The following is a 22,083-nucleotide window of genomic DNA, read 5'->3' as shown; positions in this document are numbered from 1 at the left end:
AACTTTGTGAAAATCAATTAAAAAATTGGCGGGGGAGGAATGAGAGCAGCCCTAAACATTGATTATTATTAGCACTGATTATTATTATTATTAAAGGGCTGATTATTATTATTAAAGGGGTTGCACTTTCTGTTGCAGTGGTTGTTTTGCAAATCAAATATGACGGAATGAAACGAAATAACGTAAGCAAATCGTCCAAGGAGCGAAGTGCAGACCCGCCCCCGCACCCACGCCGTACGCGGTGACGTAAACGAGACCCCCCCACCCCACCCCTGAGGTAACTGGGAGCAGCGGGCAGTCGCCTCGGGCAGCGCCTCCTTCCCTCACCTTCTCGAGCGGAGCGGGTCTCTGCACGGCCAGCGAGCGGGCGAGAGACAGCACCGTGTTGAAGTAGAAGCCCCTCGACGAGCCCGGGCTGCTGGGCTTCTCCGAGCGCGCCGCGGTCACGGCCGCCGCGGTGGCAGCCGCCGCCGTCGCCACGGCCAGAGCCGACATCTTGCGAGGAGCCTCCTCACAGCGAGAGTGTCACTCGCGGCCTCTCGCGCGCCTGTGGGCCCCTCCCCTCATCCCTTCCCTTCTTCTCCAGCAGCAGCCGGCAGGCAGCCCGGCTTCGCGTCGGACTTCTCGCGAGAAGGACGCCGGCCACCGCGAACCAGCCCCGGATGAACTACAGCTCCCGGCAGCCTTTGCTGCCCTTATTCCTTCTTTGGCGAGGGCTTTGCTGGCCGGGGCTGATGGGAGTTGTAGTTCAGCAGCTGCTGGGGCGAGGAATAGGCGGTCCGTGGGCTCCTCCCGAGGTCCAGTAATGTACTAACCTTGCACATAGAGAGACGTAAGGGGCGGAGAAGGTAGAGTGGCGCACGAAGCTGAACTAGTGGTTTAAATAAATAGGAAAAGCGAGCGACTTTTGGCGTGTTTTATATTTAGAAATGGTGATGTGAATTTTAATCTGTTCTAGCATGGTATGTTTTAAGGTATCCTGCATTCCCTCCCCCCTGATTTTATGGTTTTATCTTTTTGTAAACCGCTTTGAGGTTGTTGTGTTTTTTTACAACCAAGCGGTGTGTAATTTTTATGAAACAAATAACAAATAAATATAAATAATCTGAACAGGGTTGTGTTTCTTTTACCATAATGTGCCTGTACATGGACCTCAGCCTCAGCCAGTTTAGCCCAATGGTTAAGGTTGATGGGAGCTGTAGTATCTTGGGAATCAGAAACTGAGGAAGGTGCCCAGTACTTCGCATTAGGAGGAGTGGACTGCTGCAGAAAGAACCACGAGTATTGTGGCACCTTCAGTTGTTGTTTTTAATTATAAATATTATTTATTTGACTTATGAGTCGCTCACATCAAAGGAGTCCTCAAGTTACAAAAGAAATTAAGAGCCAAAGGCATGCAACATAATTGTAAAAAAAGGGAGAGAGAAATACATTACAGCAAAACCCAGCAAAGATGCAACCAATTTATTACGCCATAAACTTTCCTCGGCTGGCCAAAACATGGATTGTTGTAACCAATGCCGTAAGAAATTTGTTAGTATAGCTGTCAACGTTTCCTTTTTTTAAGGGAAACTCCCTTATTCCGAATAGGATTCCTCGCAAGAAAAGGGAAAAGTTGACAGCTATGTTTGTTAGAGCTGCCGGTACTTTACAGCCCGATCCTAACCATGTCTGCTCACCTGCAGCACTGAATTCAATTTGTCAGGGGAGTTCTAAATCAGATTTTGCGTATACCCCCTTAAAATCAAAATACTTAAAATACTTTTATTTCAGTGAGCCTACCCTGAAGTATGGCCAAGTCTGAATCCAACACCTTCCCATCGAAAGGACCGGAGATCGTGCCGATCCACTTATTAAAGTCTATTTTTTATTTTAATTTTTTGAATAGTTTTTATTGTTAAAATAATTCAGCATTAATACACACATATTGCAAATATACAAACATACATTTTATACAATTCGTAAAAATGTTCAAACATACGTACACTCCATCCCACAGACAATTCTTTTTCCTATCACCATCCACCACCCCTCTTATTAAAGTCTAAAAGCAAGGCGTGTGTGTCAACGGCACGTGACAAACATGGCGGCGCCCGCAGCGGCTTCACTCCTGGAATCCCGACCTTAAAAAAAAAAAAAAAGACAGAGACTCAACCAACTAACTCCCAGGCTAGACTATGTTTATGTGGTGCCTAAAGCGTATTGACCAATTTTCTCCTTTCATCAAATCCAACGTCTGCTCTCATCCACCGTGAGCTGTTCTTCCCGAGGATCAATTACTATTTTGTATTATTTTCTTTCAAAAAAAAAAACCCCTCTCTCAAAGCTTTGGTTGGTTCAGTCCGACCGGGTCCATCTTGTTTCGTTTCCTCCCTTTCTCTCCGCCCCTCCCATTTTCTTCTCTCTCTCTCCACGCCCCCGCCCCCCCCCCCCCCGCCTTAGGTGGAGAAGTGGTTTGGCCCGCTTGACCTGCCCGGGAAAAGGAGGAGAGGAAGCAGACTGGGCTCGTGACGGGAAGCGAGAAGGCGAAGAGCGGGGGCCGCCGCAGCTGGTGGGTGAGTGAGTGAGTGCCGGGGAAAGGGGATAACAGAAAGCAGCTTTTCCCTCTTTTTCCCCTCCTTAGGATGGTCAACTCCCATCATCCCAAGCTTAGCAGCACCAGGGGTGCTATTTTTGAAAAGGTTGATTGACTTATTTCAAATTTGCATTTGTTTTTGTTTAAAAGCTATCCTGAGGACGTAGCTATGGGAAGGCGCCGTGCCAACATTTATAAATAAACGAATTAAAAAATGCTACCCACAGAGCTATGCCAGGTGTTGGGCTAGCAGCCCTCATGTTGAGGTTTATATATGATATATCATGGGTGGGCAAACTAAGGCCCGGGGGCCGGCCGGCCCTCGGACCGTCCAGGAATCAGCGTGTTTTTACATGAGTAGAATGTGTCCTTTTATTTAAAATGCATCTCTGGGTTATTTGTGGGGCATAGGAATTCGTTCTTTTTTTTCTTTTTCAAAATATAGTCCGGCCCCACACAAGGTCTGGCTCCTGAAATACGATATACTGTATATATGTGATATATAGGTATATATATATGTGTGTTTGTGTATGTGTGTGTATATATATATATATATATGAATGATACATATATAGATAGATATAAATATATATGAGATAGATAGATGATATATATGTGTGTGTGTGTATATATATATATGTATATATATATATACATATATATATATATACATATATATATACATATATATACACATACATACTGTGTGTGTGTGTGTGTGTGTATATATATATATATATATATATATATGCGCCTCTTTGAGGACTATTTTTGAACAAACAGGTCAGGAATACAATAGTACACCAATAGAATTACTCGCCACAAACCTAATTACTCATCACCACAGGTTTATTGCCATTAACAAAAACATGCACACCAAACAGTTCAACATAATCTTAAGTACTGAGCAAAATACAAAGTATAACTGGAGGGCAAAGGGATGGAGATTTTTTTTAAGCAATCTGGTACAGTGGTGCCCCACAAGACGGAAAACCCACTAGACGAAAGGGTTTTCCGTTTTGGAGGTGCTTCGCAAAACGAATTTCGTATCGGCTTGCTTTGCAAGACGAAAATATCTTGCGAGTTCCTGCGGGGTTTTTTTCCTCCCCCCCCCCCTTTTTCTAAGCCGCTAATCCGCTAAGCCGTCAATGGGCTTGCTTCGCAAGACGAAAAAACCGCTAGACGAAGAGAATCTCGGAACGGAGTCTTTTCGTCTTGCGAGGCACCACTGTATTGGTATTGTAGTCCAAAAACAAAGCAGTGGAGACGCAAGTTCTGGACACGCTGTTCTATGCCATGGATTGGCAAGCTGGTGCTCTTTGGATGGTTTTCAGTTCCCGGCACCCATCTGTCTCAGCCAATGTGGCCAAGGGCCAGGGAGGATGTGAACTGTTTCTCAGCAACATCTGGAGTGCCACAGGTTCCCTTTTCGAAACAGGTGGGGGATAGTCTTTCATCAGATCGCTTTAAAAAACCCTCTATCCCTTTGCCCACCAGTTATACTTTGCTTTGTATTTTGTCAATACTTAAGATTATGCTGAATTGTATGGTGTGTGCTTTTGTTGATGGTAATAAACTAGCAGTGATGAGTAATTGGGTTCATGATAGTAATTCCATTGGCGTACTGTTTTATTTTTATCCTGCTGTTTGATTCAAAATAGTCCTCATAGTTGCTTATTTTTTATTGTATTTTTAAACCCAGAGTTAGGGCTGCTGCTAGCCCAACACCTGACCTAGGTCTGTGAGTAGTATTTATTTTTAATTTGTTTTAATTTGTTTATTTAAAAATGTTGGTATGGTGCCATCCCATTGCTATGTTTTCAGGGTAGCTTTTATCAAAAATAAATGCAAATCTAAAAAGCCTAAAATAAGTTAATCAAATGTTATAAAAAGCATAACAGTAGCCTTGATAAAAATGAAATTTAACACAAACAGATTTTAAATGTCTGTGCCTGGTGCTGGAATGATGTCAAGGTGGGCACCAAGTGAACCTCTCGGAGGGGAGCATTTCATAGCTGGGATGCCACTACTAAAAAGGCCCTTCTGTGTCCTCCTGCCACACCTCACCTGGTGGGGGCACCTTGCAGAGGGCTTCAGAAGACTGTCTTAAGATTTGAGCAGGTACATATGGAGCTGGTTGATCATTTAACTACCTTGATTCTAAGCTGTGAAGTGCCAAAACTGCCAAAATTAGCACTTGGAGTTGGGCCCAGGAGCATACTTTGCATTGTTACTTACACTTCCTGCAAAACAAAACAAAAAAAATTCCTTCCAGTAGCACCTTAAAGACCAACTAAGTTAGTTCTTGGTATGAGCTTTCGTGTGCATGCACACTTCTTCAGATACACTGAAACAGAAGTCACCAGACCCTTCTATATAGTGAGAAGGTGGGGAGGGGTATTACTCAGAAGGGTGGTGGGATAGGGTGATTGGCAGATAGCTGTGCTGAGCCTGTTGACAACTCTTAACGACTGCAATAGGTCTTACAGGAAAAAGCAAGGGGTGAGAAGGTGAAAAATGGCTTTGTCATGTATAATGAGATAAGAATCCAATGTCTTTGTTCAGACCAGGTCTCTCCATGGTTTTAAGTTTGGTGATAAGTTGCAATTCAGCAGCTTCTCTTTCCAGTCTATTTCTGAAATTCCTTTGTAATAGAACTTCTACTTTGAGATCTTGTATAGAATGTCCTGGGAGATTGAAGTGTTCTCCTACTGGTTTCTCTGTCTTGTGGTTCCTGATGTCGGATTTATGTCCGTTTATTCTTTGGCGTAAGGTTTGGCCTGTTTGTCCAATATAGAGAGCTGAAGGACACTGTTGGCATTTGATGGCATACACAATGTTAGACGATGAGCAATTAAATAGTCCCAAGATGGTATGTGTGATGTTGTTGGGGCCAGTAATGGTGTTGTCCGGGTGTATGTGGCAGCAAAGTTGGCATCTGGGTTTATTGCAGGCTCTGGTGCCAGTGTCCGTGTTAAGTCTGGTTGTAGTATTATTGTGAGTTAGGAGTTGTTTAAGATTGGGTGGCTGTCTGTAGGCAATGAAAGGTCTTCCTCCCAGAGCTTGAGAAAGAGAACTGTCGTTGTCCAGGAGAGGTTGTAGATCTCTGATGATGCGTTGTACTGTTTTAACTTGGGAGCTGTATGTGATGACTAGAGGTGTTCTGTTATTTTCTTTTTTGGGTCTGTCTTGCAGCAAGTTCTCTCTGGGTATCAGTCTGGCTCTGTTGATCTGATGTCTAACTTCATCTGCTGGGTATTTTAGTTCTAAAAAGGTTTGCTGTAGATCTCTTATGTGAGAGTCTCTGTCTGTAGAATTGGAGCAGATGCGGCTGTAACGTAGTGCCTGGCTATATACAATGGACTGTTTGGTATGTTTGGGATGGTAGCTAGTAAGTCCTGCAAAGTAAGTCCCAAAGAATTTGGCAACTACCAGTTGACAAAAGCATGAGTCTCATTGCTCTGTGTGGGCTTGCTTCCAAGTGCACATGATAAGGATCATCCTGTACTCATCCTTGGTATCTTAGTTTATTACTGCTCAGACAGCCTCTTCTTAGCTTGTGTGATGCTCTTGTCCTAGTGCCCTGTATCATGCGATCAGATCCTTAAGCTAGTATATTTGGATAAGCTTACTTAAGCAGTTGGGACGCAGGTGGCGCTGTGGGTTAAAGCCTCAGCGCCTAGGGCTTGCCGATCAAAAGGTCGGCGGTTCGAATCCCTGCGGCGGGGTGCGCTCCCGCTGCCCGGTCCCAGCGCCTGCCAACCTAGCAGTTCGAAAGCACCTCCGGGTGCAAGTAGATAAATAGGGACCGCTTACCAGCGGGAAGGTAAACGGCGTTTCCGTGTGCGGCTCTGGCTCGCCAGAGCAGCGATGTCACGCTGGCCACGTGACCCGGAAGTGTCTCCGGACAGCGCTGGCCCCTGGCCTCTTAAGTGAGATGGGCGCACAACCCCAGAGTCTGTCAAGACTGGCCCGTACGGGCAGGGGTACCTTTACCTTTTTACTTAAGCAGTGCAAGCACATTGCCTGAATCACAGGGCAGGAAAAGGCTGTTAAACAGAGAAGTCTTTAGCAAGGACCTAAAACAACAGTTCTCAAACTTCTTTCTCTGGGACACACTTTCAGAATACAGTGGTACCTCGGGTTAAATACTTAATTCGTTCCGGAGGTCTGTTCTTAACCTGAAGCACCACTTTAGCTAATGGGGCCTCCCACTGCCGCCGCACCACTGGAGCACGATTTCTGTTCTCATCCTGAAGCAAAGTTCTTAACCTGAGGTACTATTTCTGGGTTAGCAGAGTCTGTAACCTGAAGCATATGGAACCCGAGGTACCACTGTAAATATTTGCTCATGCTGCACCAAAAATTTTATTGATAAGAAATATGTTGCATAACAAAAGGAAATCATTCCTAGCAGTGCTTGATTTATATACAGTGGTACCTCGAGTTACATACGCTTCAGGTTACATATGCTTCAGGTTACAGACTCCGCTAACCCAGGAATAGTGCCTCAGGTTAAGAACTTTGCTTCAGGATGAGAACAGAAATCGTCCTCCGGCGGCGTGGCGGCAGCAGGAGGCCCCATTAGCTAAAGTGGTGCTTCAGGTTGAGAACAGTTTCAGGTTAAGAACGGACCTGCAGAACGAATTAAGTACTTAACCCGAGGTACTACTGTATAACGTGGAACACAGCTGCGTACTTTATAATATGTTAGAGACCAGACTGAGGAATACAGCTCTGATGAGGAATCGTGGGAAATACACACACACACACACACACACACACACACATACTTCCTGCTCCTGACCAGGATCCTGAAGCTGCCTAGGAACAGTGGAGTAGCATAGATTTAGAGAATTGGTTTGCAGAGGGACATAGTTCGAAAACAACAGCTGGGCAGAGCTGAGCGGGGAACAACTAGGAGAAGCAGAACAGGAAGAGATTGAGAGAACTGACTCCCCTTCGCTAGAAAGCGCCCAGCCTTTATCTCCAAGGGCAAGGAGAAGGCTCAGTGGCTGCAGCATCAGGTTGCAAGAAGGGGAAAATAAGAGGAAAGCTTAATTGGGAGCACCTTCGTTCCAAGAAGGGTTGCTTTGTTCTTTTGCTCTGATCATTAAGCACTCTTAAACTGGTAAACTTAAATTTCTTTGTTCTGCTGATGCACAGCCAAAGGGGGGGAGGAAGCCTGGCATAATATGATCGTGAAACATCCAGAAAGTATAAAACATGTTGGAAGTGTAAAGAAGCAGAGGGAAACTTTTTTCACATGTGGTGGACATGTAAAAAGGTAAAAGTATATTAGGAAATGATTTATAATGAATTGAAAAAAGTATTTAAAACTACATTCCAAAAAACAACAACCCAGAGTCTTTTCTGTTGGGAATAACCCAGACAGAATGAATGAATGAATCTTCATTTGCGTCAGCTATGGGCCATAGCAATAAAACAACAATACAATATACAATATACAAAGAATAGCAACAAAAAGTCAAGTATATAAAATACATTTTAGGATTTTGAATCAATAGTCAAATAGTGGATCTTATTCTGATTGCCCCAGCTAAAAACCTTGCAACCTTTGCTGTCACCTGAAATAATTTTTGACAAATGTAAAAGTGGAAAACTGATTTGAATAGTTATAATAAAATGTGCAGGAAAGTATGATACGTAAAATGAACCATGGAAAGAGAAGAAGGGAAGTCATTGCATATCCAAAATATAGTTTTCAATTAGTCTTCCCCAGCACTGTTCAAATGGCAATTCTGGATCACAACTAGGGTTGTCCTCCATATCGCTTGATGCTCTTGCTCTCATTTTGAAAAGATATCAATATTCTGGAAATATACAAACACACATACACACACACACACACACACACACACACACACACACACACACACAGTCGTACCTTGGAAGTCGGAACGGAATATGTTCCGGGTGTCCGTTCTACTTCCAAAACGTTCAGAAACCATAGCGCGGCTTCTGATTGGGTGCAGGAAGCCGCGGAAGCCCCATGGGACTTTCAACTTCCAAAAATAGTTCGCAAACCGGAACACTCACTTCCGGGTTTGCGGCATTCGGGAGCCAAAACGTTCAAGTACTAAGCTGTTTGAAAACCAAGGTATAATCCCACATAGTAAGTAAAACCATTGCTAAAGGCTGTGCTTCAGGTGGTCATGATGGGGCAGACTTTAGAGTGCCTCCCTTAATGCTGCAGTGACCAGTCTTTGTTGAGAGATGTGAGCAATATAGGCCTTCAAAATGCTATTGGATCTGATCAGGAGGAGCTGGCACAATGCGGTGATTCAGGTTATCCTGAGATAAGGAACAGTTAATCAAGCTCTGAGATTAGGCCAGGGGGTGCACTTGCATTTTAAACTTACTGTGCTGATAAGGACCCCCCAGCAAAAAAAACCTCCAGTAAAATTTCTAGGGTGTGCAAAAGGAGTGTGTTGACAGTATAGCCAAAACAGGAAGCTATTTGTCTTAGTGGCAGAACTTGCAGCACAGCTGAATTCTCTAATAGTGCCTTCTTGAGGATAGTTTGATCCACGATTACCGCAACCTCCTCTGTTTGTCAGCCAGCTTAAAGCAAGGGTGCATCGAGTTTTGAAAGGTGGCCTCTTTGTAGCATTGGAAGTGGTTTAAATGGAAAGATAAGGCAAAAGTATACCATAAAGGGTAAAGGGACCCCTGACCATTAGGTCCAGTCGTGGCCGACTCTGGGGTTGCGGCACTCATCTCGCTTTACTGGCCGAGGGAACCAGCGTACAGCTTCCAGGTCATGTGGCCAGCATGACTCAGCCGCTTCTGGCGAACCAGAGCAGCGCACGGAAATGCCGTTTATCTTCCCACCAGAGCGGTACCTATTTATCTACTTGCACTTTGACGTGCTTTCGAACTGCTAGGTTGGCAGGAGCAGGGACCGAGCAATGGGAGCTCACCCCGTCGCGGGGATTCGAACCGCCAACCTTCTGATTGGCAAGTCCTAGGCTCTGTGGTTTAACCCACAGCGCCACCCGCGTCCCAAAAAGTATACCATAGGACTGGTATAAATCGAAAGCTGATAAGATCTGAGCTTCTCCCACATCCACATACTAGTTCTTCTTCCATGGATCAAAACATACAGTGCGTGTTGCTGAAACACTACTGTCGAAAGGCAGGTACTCTAGTTGTGAAAATACACCGGCAAAGCAGGCAGTTTGAGATGTTTGAAGCAAATGAGTTGAGCCACACGGTATGGAAGAAGGCAAGAATGTGGCTTGGTTCCACCCATTTTGGGTCATCTGGAGCAGTTTGCTATTTCCTGACTGGATCATTGACTTGCCCTTTCCTCTACCAAGCCTCTGGCACACTAATCCGAATAGCATGACCTATCAGGGTTTGGAGGAAAGCGGAGCAAAAATATATTTTAATAGCTTTGAGCTGGGGGAGGAGCTGTCAGTTGTTCCTATATACCGTATTTTTCGCCCTATAGGACGCACTTTTTCCCCTCCAAAAATTAAGGGGAAATGTGTGTGCGTCCTATGGGGCAAATGCAGGCTTTCGCTGAAGCCTGGAGAGCGAGTGGGGTTGGTGCGCACCGACCCCTCTCGCTCTCCAGGCTTCAGGATGCTATCCGCTAGCCGTGGGAGAGCTGCGCGACTTTACGCAGCTCTCCCGCGGCTAGCAGAGAGCTTGCCTGCACCCAGAAGCTTGGGGCGCGCTGAGCTCAGCACGCCCCAGGCTTCAGGCTTCGCGCAGCTCTCCCATGGCTTGCGGATAGCAGCTTGTTCTGGGGGCTGGGGTCGGGGGAAGCTCGGGCTTCCCCCGCCCCAGCCCCGCACCTGGGGGGAAAATAAAAAAAAAATTCTTTATTCCCCCCCCCCAAAAAAAAACTAGGTGCGCCCTATGGGGCGAAAAATACGGTAGGTATGTGTTCTGTCAAACCATTTCAATCTGTGTTTAAATTTACTCACTTCTTTTCACAGAATCCAGCTTTCCATCCCATCGTTGCTGGCAATCTCTGGCATGAAGGCATCGATCTGAAAAACATCGGTCTGCTTTCGTTCTAGTCTGCCTTTTGTCTACATTCACGCATAGAAAAGAACCAAACTCCGAGCTGCAATTATGTCGGCTTACTCAAAAAGCTACAATCCTTTTGACGAAGACGAGGATGAAGACTTAAAGCCAGTCAAATGGAATGAAAGTAATGAGCCCCCTAGAGAAGGGGCGGATAGACAGAGGTACCTGCAGCAAGAAGTCCTGAGGCGGTCCCAGGCCACTGTGGACAGCAGCAACCACGCTCTGTCCCTCATTTATGAGTCTGAGCATATTGGCGTAGCTGCCTCAGAGGTAAGCAAGAATCTTAAGATTGACCTTGCTGTAGTTTATGGGGAGTATATTTGATAAAATAACTTTCTTCAGTATTTTTTCCTGTAATAATGTCAACTTACGTGTTATTTGGAAGTACAGTCATACCTCAGGTTAAAGTCGCTTCAGGTTGAGCGTTTTCAGGTTGCGCTCCGCGGCGACCCGGAAGTAATGGAAAGCGTTACTTCCAGGTTTCGTCGCATGCGCAGACGCTCAAAATGACGTCATGCGCAGAAGCGGCGAGTCGTGGCACGTGCAGACGCAGGTTGCGTTCTGCTCTGGATGTGAACGGGGCTCCGGAACGGATCCCGTTTGCATCCAGAGGTACCACTGTAAGTGGATTGACTTCAGTGCAGTTTTCATCCAAGTGTTTAGGATCAGAGTCTGAGAACTGACAAAAAAACGGGGTACTTCATTAGGGATAAACGCTGCATGATGATTTTGAGTACATACTCAAATGCCCTTTCAGAAATGGCAGACTTTCAGAGTCTGTCCACACCAGGGGTTGGCAAACCAAGGCCTGCGGGGTGGATGAGGCCCAATTGCCTTCAGGATCTGGCCTGCGGACTGTCCCTGGATCGGCGTGTGGATTCTGTTCATTCGGGCTGCGCCATCTTTCCCCCTGCACCATTCCATTTCCACCCCCCTCTACCTCACACACACACACCACAGCAGCGCCTCCTCCCTCCCTCCTCTTGGCTTCTCCCCGCCCTGCCTAGAAGAGGAAGGGGGCTGGCTAAGCAGCATTTTAAGCAGCCTCTCTCTGGAGCCAGCCATTTCGCGCCGCTCATCTTCCCTCCACTGCCGCCACCCTGGTGCTCCTGTGGGCCAGAGAGCAGAGCGGACAAACTCCCTCTGCCTACCCACGAGAAGCAGCAGCAGTGGCAGTGATGGTGGTGGCGGCAGCCCCAGGGAAGTTAAGCACTGGCTGGGGCTGGGGGTGGGGAGGACGACTAATTGCCCCCCTTGCCTCTTCTTCCAGCCCCCCCCCCCCCCGTGCCACTTCTGCGGTCCGCGGCTAAAAAATTTTGCCAACCCTTGGTCCACACGTTTATTTCCAACATTCTTTCCAACCAGCTTTTCTAACATTATTTCAAAGTATATGGGCCCAACTCATGCCAGTTACAGCATCTGAAGTTGTTGGTTCTGTGCACCATATGCCTTTATATCAAGCTTTCTCAACCTCAGTCCTGCAGATGTTTTTTGGCTTACAACTCCCATGATCCCTATCTAGCAGGACCAGTGGTCAGGGATGATGGGAATTGTAGTCTCAAAACATCTGGAGGGCCGAGGTTGAGGAAACCTACTTTATACAGTGGTACCTCAGGTTACATATGCTTCAGGTTACAGACTCCACTAACCCAGAAATAGTGCTTCAGGTTAAGAACTTTGCTTTAGGCTGAGAACACACATCGTGCTCCAGCGGCACAGCAGCAGCGGGAGGCCCCATTAGCTAAAATGATGCTTCAGGTTAAGAACAGTTTCAGGTTAAGTACGGACCTCCGGAACGAATTAAGTACTTAACCCGAGGTACCACTGTATCTTGGTTTCATTGAAGACATGGCAGTACATTCATGTAAGAACTTTGGTTGGGAAATGATTATTGTGGGCAGGTGGAATTGAGCATCTGTAAAAGGACATCTCTCTCAAGGAGATGGACTTTGTCTCAGACCACGGTGTCTTGTTTCTTGTAAAAAAAAACAATATGTGAGACTTGCTGAAGATGTACATTGGACCTATCGTTTGTAAATGTGCTTGATTTCTAAGCCAGCAGCTAGAAAGGAGAGCAGGCCTACTTCAGCCACTTTCTGCATACACCTGACTACATAGTCTTTCCTATTAATCATTTCCTTTAATTATCAAGCCTAGACTTGAATCACTGCTAGGCATCCTTGGTAGGCAGAACCACTAATGTAAGGCCTTCTGGAATGTCTTTCTAGAAGTGAGGCTGTTTTTAAAAAAATAAATACAGTAAACCAAAAGACTAGCAGTTAGGAGCTGTTCTTCAATTTTTATTGGTGTGGCTGGGGCAATCTTCTGCTGCCTTTTATCCTAATGAGCTTATTTGTAGGGCCTTGGCTCTCCAGCCATACAAGTGCTTAAGTCTGTGTTCAAATTATTCCATTCATATACATCAGGGATGTCCAACGGGTAGATCATGATCTACCAGTAGATCGCCGGGGTGCCCCAGGTAGATCGCAGGATGAGAGAAAGTGATCATGGAAAAGCAGCGCCTCTACCTTTGCTCCCCCCCCCCAAAAAAACTCAACAACTCTGGGCAAATCTCCCCCCAGTTAGTTGCCACCTTGGGTAGATCACTGTCAGTTTTTTTATACTGGGAGTAGATTCCAGTCTCTTGGGAGTTGGACGTGCCTGATATACATATTTAAACCAAAGTCCAAGAGCTGAGTACTGAATTGGGACGTCCAATCTTTCCAGGTGGACTGAGGCAAGGCACTGCTGGCTTCATCCTCACCATCTGCATTATGGGGACAGTAGTGGCCATGGCTACTGGTCCCATCACCTCCTGGCAAATAGAAGGGGAAGAAATGGAGGCAGTGAGAGATTTTACTTTCTTGGGCTCCATGATCACTGCAGATGGTGACAGCAGCCACGAAATTAAAAGACGCCTGCTTCTTGGGAGAAGGGCAATGACAGGCCTAGACAGCATCTTGAGAAGTAGAGACATCACCTTGCCAACAAAGGTTCGTATAGTTAAAGCTATGGATTTCCCAGTAGTGATGTATGGAAGTGAGAGCTGGACCATAAAGAAGGCTGATCGCCGAAGAATTGATGCTTTTGAATTGTGGTGTTGGAGGAGACTCTTGAGAGTCCCATGGACTGCAAGAAGATCAAACCTCTCCATTCTGAAGGAAATCAGCCCTGAGTGCTCACTGGAAGGACAGATTGTGAAGCTGAGGCTCCAGTACTTTGGCCACCTCATGAGAAGAGAAGACTCCCTGGAGAAGACCCTGATGTTGGGAAAGATTGAGGGCACAAGGAGAAGGGGGCGACAGAGGACGAGATGGTTGGATAGTGTTTTCGAGGTTACCAGCATGAGTCTGACCAAGCTGCGGGGGGCAGTGGAGGACAGGAGTGCCTGGCGTTCTCTGGTCCATGGGGTCACGAAGAGTCGGACACGACTAAACGACTAAACAACAACAAAGTGGCCTGGCTTCCATTGATGTTAGGAATATTACAAGAAGAAGATGCTGGATGTGAAGTGTTTTGAACTTATGAAAGTACTAGGAACGAGTGCTGGTTCTGTCCTCCCCAACCGTGGGTGTTGATTTCTTCAAGTGTGGTGCAAATGAAATTGCATGCTTAGTCCATTTCCTTCAGATCATATGACAATTGTATCCCAGAGTGTGTGATAAACTAGAAGATGAAAAATTGAAACAAGCTCATAAAGATATTTTTTAATAATAATCAAGGTTGAAATCTATCCAAGTTATTGTTTTTCCTAGTCTATAGAGAAGCTAAATTTTAACTGAACTGCAGTGTTTTCTAGAGGCTGAAGCCAAAAGGAGCCTTTCCTGCTCCCTGGGAAAATTATCAGACCTTATCTGAAAGAGTCTTGTGATCAGACTAGAGGGAAATTGGGAAATTAGGCAGAGAGACTGCAGTCTTTTGTTCTTCGCTTGTAGGTAGGAACTTGGACCAGCAAATATTCCAGGTAGTAGTTTTTTTAAAAAATTAAAAAATGCTAAAGGAGCAGATCATGAAATGAGCAGGTGCCGTTCAGTAGGCAGTTGAGCTTTAATTCGGTATCAGCAGAGTCTTCACATCTTAGCTTCCTCATGCCTTCAGCAAATCTTGCTGCATAAATGTTATAGTAGAAACGGAATTCAAGAAAATACCGTGGAGATAGAAAGTATTACTACTTGGTATTTCTCATCACCATCACATCAACATTACGCAGCAACTTGCTGAAGAAATTTAGTGAACCAAAGGGCCTCTTTTCCACATCGCACTAAACCTTTGTTTAGTGCACATGCATGAGCTGAAATACAGTGGTGCCTCGCAAGACGAAATTAATCCGTTCCGCGAGTCTCTTCGTCTTGCGGTTTTTTCGTCTTGCGAAGCACGGCTATTAGCGGCTTAGCGGCTATTAGCGGCTTTAAGAAAAAGGAAACAAACTCGCAAGAACTCGCAAGACGTTTCGTCTTGCGAAGCAAGCCCATAGGGAAATTCGTCTTGCGAAGCACCTCAAAAAACCGAAAACTCTTTCGTCTAGCGAGTTTTTCGTCTTGCGAGTTTTTCGTCTTGCGGGGCACCACTGTAAGCCCAAGCGAACCCTTGGGATCACTCTCCTGAATCCCCATCAACTCCCATATAGTCGGAAGGAGGTACATCACAAGCATTTAATCCCTCTTTCCCAGAACCTTGACTTGTCATTTCTTACAAGCCAAAGATTACGGTCCAAAACAAACTCTGGTTAGTTAAACAAGCAAAACCAATGGCTTGAAGCAGCTTTGTTCTGAAACGGATCGGAGTTTGTTTTAAATTAATGGTCTTTGGTTTTCAGAACATGACAGTCCAGATTTCTGGGTAAGGGGAACTATTGGCGAAGAACTCATTCCAGCTATACTGGAGGGAAAGGGGGGGAGCCCAAGGCTTTGCTTGGGTTCGCTCCAGCTTGTGCTAAATTGTGGATTAGCGTGAAACAAAATAAAGCACTTATTTGCACAGCACAATACGATAATCTTTATTGTCATTGTCCCATACAGAACAACGAAATTGAAAAAAAATCTACATCAGACATTTAAAAACCTGCAAGCCTGCTATCCCAGCCTGGTTAGCACCCTAAAAACTCTGATACCCCATGATTAAATATAATATACTCCCATAGAGACTACCTTACACTGCGTTTAAAACCAAAATCACATTTGGATAGAAACTGTTTCTCAGGCGGCTAGTCCTAGTCTTTATAACCCTGTACCTTCTTCCAGAAGGCAGAAGCTGAAAGAGATCATTTCCGGGGTGCGCACTATCCTGCGCTATTTCTGTAGCTTTCTTATGACACCTGGAAGCATAGATTTGATCCAAGGTGGGAAGAGTACACCCAGTTATTCTCTCTGCGGTCTTTACAACCCTGGACAGCGTTGCTTTTCCCCTGACCCTGCAGCTCCCAAATCACACACAGAGACCATAAGTTAATACACTCTCAACAGTACAATGGTAAAATGCCATCAACAGATCCTTTGAGAAATTCCATCGTTAAACTGTGGAACTCACTCCCACAAGAGGCAGTGATCGCCACCAACTTGAATGGCTTTAGAAGAGGATTAGACAAACTCATAGAGCCAAAGGCCATCATTGGCGATCATTGGCCATTTTGCCTATGCTGTGTGTGCTTCCATGGTCAGAGGCCAGTGAGGCTTCTGAATCCCAGTTGCTGGAAGCCTCAAGAAGGGAAAGGGCTCTTGGACTCGGCTCTTGCTTGAGAGCTTCCTGCAGGCAGCTGGTCGGCCACAGTGAGAACAGGATGCTGGGCTGGATGGGCCATTGGCCTGATCCAGCAGATTCGTCTCATGTTCTTCTTGAGTGGCAATACAACCAGGGAGTGCAATTCTCGAAACCCGGTTCTTTGCGAAGTTAAAACATTTTGTGGTGTTTTTCTTCAGCCTCATTAAAAACTCTTGGTAAAAAGACAGTTGGAAAAATATATACAGTGGTACCTCGGGTTAAGAACTTAATTCGTTCTGGAGGTCCATTCTTAACCTGAGGTACCACTTTAGCTAATGGAGCCTCCCATTGCCACCGCATTGCCAGTGCGCGATTTCTGTTCTCATCCTGAAGCAAAGTTCTTAACCTGAGGTACTATTTCTGGGTTAGCGGAGTCTGTAACCTGAAGCGTCTGTAACCTGAGGTACCACTGTATACACAAATAAAGCTGTATTTGATGGACGAAAGGATGTATGATGTCTGACATGATTGAGAATCGTAGAGCCAGGGGCGGAGATCTTTAAAGCATTAAAATCGGGGTGTAGAAAATATGGAAACAACGAGGAGAGGTAGGACTGAGATTTGGAGATATGCTTCAGAGGTCCAGACTATGGCGAGCCCCGAAAAATCAATAATTATAATTTGGATTATAATTTGGTCTTTTTTATTTTAGTTTTTTATTTTAATTGGATTATGATTGGATATATTAATTGGATTTTTTATTGGAAAATCAATAAAAATGATTTTTTTTTAAAAAAAAAAAAACACCTCTTGTTTTCCGTAGGAGCTCACACGGCAAGGCGAGGCACTGAAACGCAGCGAACGAATGGTGGATAAGATGGATCAGGATCTGAAAACAAGCCAGAGACACATCAACAGCATTAAGAGTGTGTTTGGCGGCTTTGTGAATTACTTCAAAGCCAAGCCACAAGAGATCAAGATTGAGCAGAACGGGGCTGCCGAATACCAAGCAAGCAAGAAGTAAGCAACCCAAATTCTCTTCCCAGCTAGGAAAGGTATAAATCGTGACATCTGGGAGTCGGAGAGCGAGGGGGGGGGGGGAGCCCAGGTTGCAGGTAGAAGTTTGGACTTCGGTTTCATCCCAGCGTTCTTCTTCAGTGGGGCCAGGAAAGATTCAAATAACATTGCAACTTCTCCCTTAATCGCATCAGAACGTGGTACTTACATTTACCTTTGGACCATTCTCAGCAGAGTCAGGAAAGATGCAAAAGGCGTCAAAACGCAGTATTTGAAGCAAGGCCTTTTGAACATTGTGCTTTCCTGGCAGCTCCATCCTTGGATTTTTTAAGATCAGTGCACCCCCAGGTTTCTTTTGAAAATGGTTTTCCCCCACCCCTGTAGACTCATTCTGAACTGATCAGGAGCCAGGGAGGCGAGGAAACAACAGCGATTGTGTGTGGGTGTGGAAAGACTGCAGAAAGGGAAATGATTTTTCTAAAAGCCATTGCCCTTAATGCAAGGCCTATTTGGACACTGGGAATGGTACCTGTCTTTTCTCTTATCTCCAGATTAAAAGAAGCCATCTCCATTAGCAAAGAACAGGAGTCAAAGTACCAGGAGAGACATCCAAACCTACAAAAGTTGGATAATTCAGGTTTGTTTAAACTTGTTTAAAGGGCCATGCCAGGCCTGGAGGAGTTGGACATTCAGGGTTTTTTGGTATGGCAGTTCTTGATAGAAGCCAAATTTGCCTCTTAACTAGGCTACAGAAGCAAGAATAGTGATTTGGCAGGTCTGCAAGAAAAGGATTGTGTTGTTTACTTCCAACTGCAAACCACCTTTAATTAGAAATTATGTGTTCCAGTAATTCAGTATAAAACCATACTTGCCATAGGGCACACATGCTACATTAAAATAGTTTTCTTTTTTAAAAAAGAACTGGAGCCATCAATTGGTGTTTGGTGAATGTCTAAAAACTCACCTTTTCCCCTTGCCAGAGCATAGTACCACTGCAACCAGTTCAGAGTCTTCGTTCCCACCTGATAGTTACCCAAGGAATCAACACCTCCGAGCTTACCATCAGAAAGTCGATAAGAACTTAGGTGAGTAGTGACAGCCTGAACTTTGTAATGCTTAATACCAGCTCCTTACCTGAAATTGAATCTCTTTGGTTCCTTTGGGGCTTTCTCCCAAGCAGAGAGAAGCACGTGTCCCTGTTTTCAATTCTCATTTCATGGAAATAGCAGGTGATGGAAAAAATGATTAACATTAATATTTATTAATAATAATTCAGTTAGTGGCTTGCTACATAAGAAGTCTTCAAACAACTTGAAAAACAAGAATGTAGGACAGTTATTAATCATCTTCTGTTGATTAATCAGGGGGTATAGAAGGAATTGGGGTAGTGAATGGCAGCAGACAGACAGGTTGCTTTGCTGCGCAATGCTTCCTCCTGCAATATTGCCAACAAGGACTCTGTTTGCTGCACAATGGGAGTAGAAGAACTTTTGGCCCTCCCCTCCGATGGGCAGGGGAAATGGAAGTTGTCGTTCAGCAGCATTGAGGGGCAGGGGAGCAAAGGTTCCTATCCTTTGCTGTACAGAAATTAAGGGATGCACAATAGCATCTGCTCTCATCAGATTCTACAAGTTGCACTTTTGACTGCCAAAAATTAAGTGGATGTGGTTAACTACTAATTGCTGCTCCGAAAAGACAGTGGTCGTGAGCTGGAAGAGGATCAGAAATAGCAATATGTTTGAAGGCAGCAGTGCTTGCTTTACCTTAACGTTTCTGAGCACAAATCTAAAGTGTTGGTGCTGACCTTTAAAGCCCTAAATGGCCTCAGCCCAGTATACCTGAAGGAGCGTCTCCACCCCCATCGTTCAGCCTAGACACTACGGTCCAGCTCCAAGGGCCTTCTGGCGGTTCCCTCCCTGCAAGAAGTGAGGTTGCAGGGAATCAGGCAGAGGGCCTTCTTGGTAGTGGCGCCCTCCTATGAGATGTCAAGGAAATAAACTACTATCTGACTTTTAGAAGACATCTGAAAGCAGCCCTGTTTAGGGAAGTTTTTAATGTTTGATGTTCTATTGTGCTTTTAATTCTGTTGGGAACTGCCCAGAGTGCCTGGGGAAACCCATCCAGATGGGTGGGGTATAAATAATCATAATCATAATTTATTATTTACACAGGTAGCTGCGTTAGTTTGTACAAAAAATAGTCCTGTGACACTATAAAGGCTAACAATTGCAAGAGCACACCCTGAAGGCTAAACCCAGCCAGTTGGGCGGGGTATAAATAATAAATTATTATTATTCCAAAGCCATAGAAAAAGAACAACCATCCTTCACTCAGAATATTCTTGGAGCAGCTACTTTATTATGAATTGACTTCCCAAACATATTTCCTGCCTTGTATCCTTGCTCTTAACCCTGCTCCATTGTCTCTGTCCATTTGCAGATGAAATGTCCTCTGGGCTGGGCCGTCTGAAAAACCTCGCTCTGGGCCTACAGTCTGAAATCGACGAGCAGGATGAAATTCTGGGTCGCCTCACCACAAAGGTGGAGACTCTGGACATCAATATTAAAAGCACAGACAAAAAGATCAAGGAGCTTTAAGGGAGATCCAAATCTCTCCCCTCCACACAAGAACTTGATTCCTTTTATACAGCTGGAGATCATCTTGCTATCTGGAAAACAACCAGCATAAGAAAAATGGGTTTATGTGACTGATTTGCCTTGTAATTAAAGACGAATAACCTGAAGTGCAATATGAGAGATTTTAAACCACCTTCTTTTACGTATGCATGCCTAAGGGTGCTTTTCACCATTGCCTCTTTAAGCTTCTGATTTTGGGGTACAGTGGAACCTCAGTTTTCGAACGAAATCCATTCCGGAAGACTGTTCGACTTCTGAAACATTCGAAAACCGAGGATCAATGGGCGGTCAGCAAAATCCATTGAAAAAATGGAGAAACACGGCTCGGAAGCTGTTTGACTTCCGAGGCGCATTCAAAAATGGAAGCAATTGTTTCCAGGTTTTCAGTGTTTGTGTTCTGAATTGTTCAGCTTCCGAGGTGCTCGAAAACTGAGGTTCCACTGTATAATACCTCAATTCTAGACACAATATATGCCATCTATTAAGTGCTCTTTGGCCTTAATTGTAGTGAGTGTTCAGTATAGTGAGAGTGTGTGCATTGCCTTATTTCACAACAGGCATTGTTCGTTCCTTGCATTCTTAGAAATCACTCTTACGTGAGTAGCAGAGCAGCTCTAAGTGAATTCTTCATCTTGCGTTTCAAAGCTGGGGCACACCAATAAGCTTCAGGAGCAGCCTTTGAAAATTGGAGGCTGTGCCCTAGAAACAGTGCGGTGGTATTAATAAATCCGTGGTTCCAGTGATTTCCCCCCTCTAATAACATTGAAATACTTGAGTGATGCCATTGTGAATAAGAATGCACTTTGACAGGACTGCATATTGAGTATTTCAAAGCTTGTAATATTTTTGTGGAGTTTGCGAAATTCTACGCTACAGTTACTCCACATGCCCCATGTGGTTTTAGACCTTTTCTTTCTCAATAGTAGTACACCTTAGCCCCACATCAAAGACAAAAATGCTTTTGCAACAGAGTGCTATCGCAAAACCAGTGTGCCGTCTGGCATGCAGACTTCCCCTTATTTCTCTGGTCATGTCTAAAGGAACTCGTGAGTCCTAACCAAAAACTGCAGCCATCTGCTTTGTACCTGCTTGTGGTATTAGTTTGAGATCTTTCTAGGCTTACAATGGGGGGGGGGGCTCCAGTCTGCAAGCCGATCTTGGCCTGCCATGTGTGTGTGTGCATACGTGCAATTAGCCCTGCTATGCCATTTTTCTCATGGTGACAGCTGATGAGACAGGAAGGCAGGGTTAAATCCTGTGTTGGTTACAGGGAACAGGTGTGCACAGCCAAAGCAGCAGGATTTAACTCCCGTTAAAGAAATTGGAGTTCTTGTTGGAAGTACACTAAAAAGGATATACCAAGAGCTCTGGCCAAAAGTTTCAATACAAGGAATAATTCCTACTCGAGAGTTGAAAGTTGAAAAGAAAAACGTGTATATTCTGCTAAGAATAACAGTTTTAAACTAATAGTAAATTTAAACACAACGTATATGTGCGACAGTTTTAAAATAATAGTAAATTTAAACACAACGTTTAAGTGCAGAAATAATGTAGTTTCAAATATGCAATAATATAGTATAAAGGTACATAAAATACCAGTACACAGCAATTGTTTTATACAAGTCTCAATGGCAGTCAAAAAGAGCCCATGTTATATAAAGTCAATATAAAGAATCAAATAGGGCCAAAAAGAAGTATCCGGAGTATGAATTAGATGTACGACTCAGTAGTGGTGACCAGGACAGGGCCCTGTTTCGGAGTAAACGCCTTCTTCAGCTGGTAATAATTCTCGAGTAGGAATTATTCCTTGTATTGAAACTTTTGGCCAGAGCTCTTGGATTTAACTCCCGGTCATCAACTGATGGGTGAGGCTTAAATGTTGCTCTGTTTGCCATGATTCCATGTAAACCTCTTCCTGGTTCTCTTGCAAAATCTGCAAATCCTAGAATCTCCTGCAAAATAAACAAATTTGTTTTAGCAGCACCTTGGGACTTCAAAGCATTTTGCAGCTGACATCATTGTGACTTGACAGTTGATCTGCAGGTTGTCAGTTCCACCTATTTGTCAGATTTGGCCCGCAAGACCCATCCTTGC

At 44.7% G+C, this 22,083-nt stretch overlaps 2 protein-coding genes across 2 annotated transcripts in view; one reads left to right on the top strand and one right to left on the bottom strand.

Annotated features, from left to right (window-relative positions):
* Positions 1-758, bottom strand: part of PI4KA (phosphatidylinositol 4-kinase alpha) — a 101,253-nt gene extending 100,495 nt beyond the window's left edge. Inside the window, exon 1 of the mRNA XM_079956285.1 lies at positions 328-758. Coding sequence (XP_079812411.1) covers positions 328-495 — 168 coding nt within the window. The 5' untranslated portion in view covers positions 496-758. The remainder of the gene's footprint in view (positions 1-327) is intronic.
* A 9,926-nt stretch (positions 759-10,684) lies between these two features.
* On the top strand, positions 10,685-20,102 carry SNAP29 (synaptosome associated protein 29; the record flags this gene model as incomplete). Its single annotated transcript, XM_079957192.1, has 5 exons — positions 10,685-10,909; positions 17,160-17,356; positions 17,905-17,990; positions 18,334-18,438; positions 19,793-20,102. 5 exons carry the CDS (start codon positions 10,685-10,687, stop codon positions 19,948-19,950), a joined length of 771 nt encoding a protein of 256 aa, XP_079813318.1. The 3' UTR covers positions 19,951-20,102.
* Positions 20,103-22,083: the final 1,981 nt, after the last annotated feature.

The sequence above is a fragment of the Podarcis cretensis genome, assembly GCF_951804945.1.
Source record: "Podarcis cretensis genome assembly, chromosome: 16".
In the NCBI taxonomy this organism is placed as follows: domain Eukaryota; kingdom Metazoa; phylum Chordata; class Lepidosauria; order Squamata; family Lacertidae; genus Podarcis; species Podarcis cretensis.
Note: the sequence above shows the minus strand (reverse complement) of the source record. Positions and strands in the feature narration are given on the sequence as shown.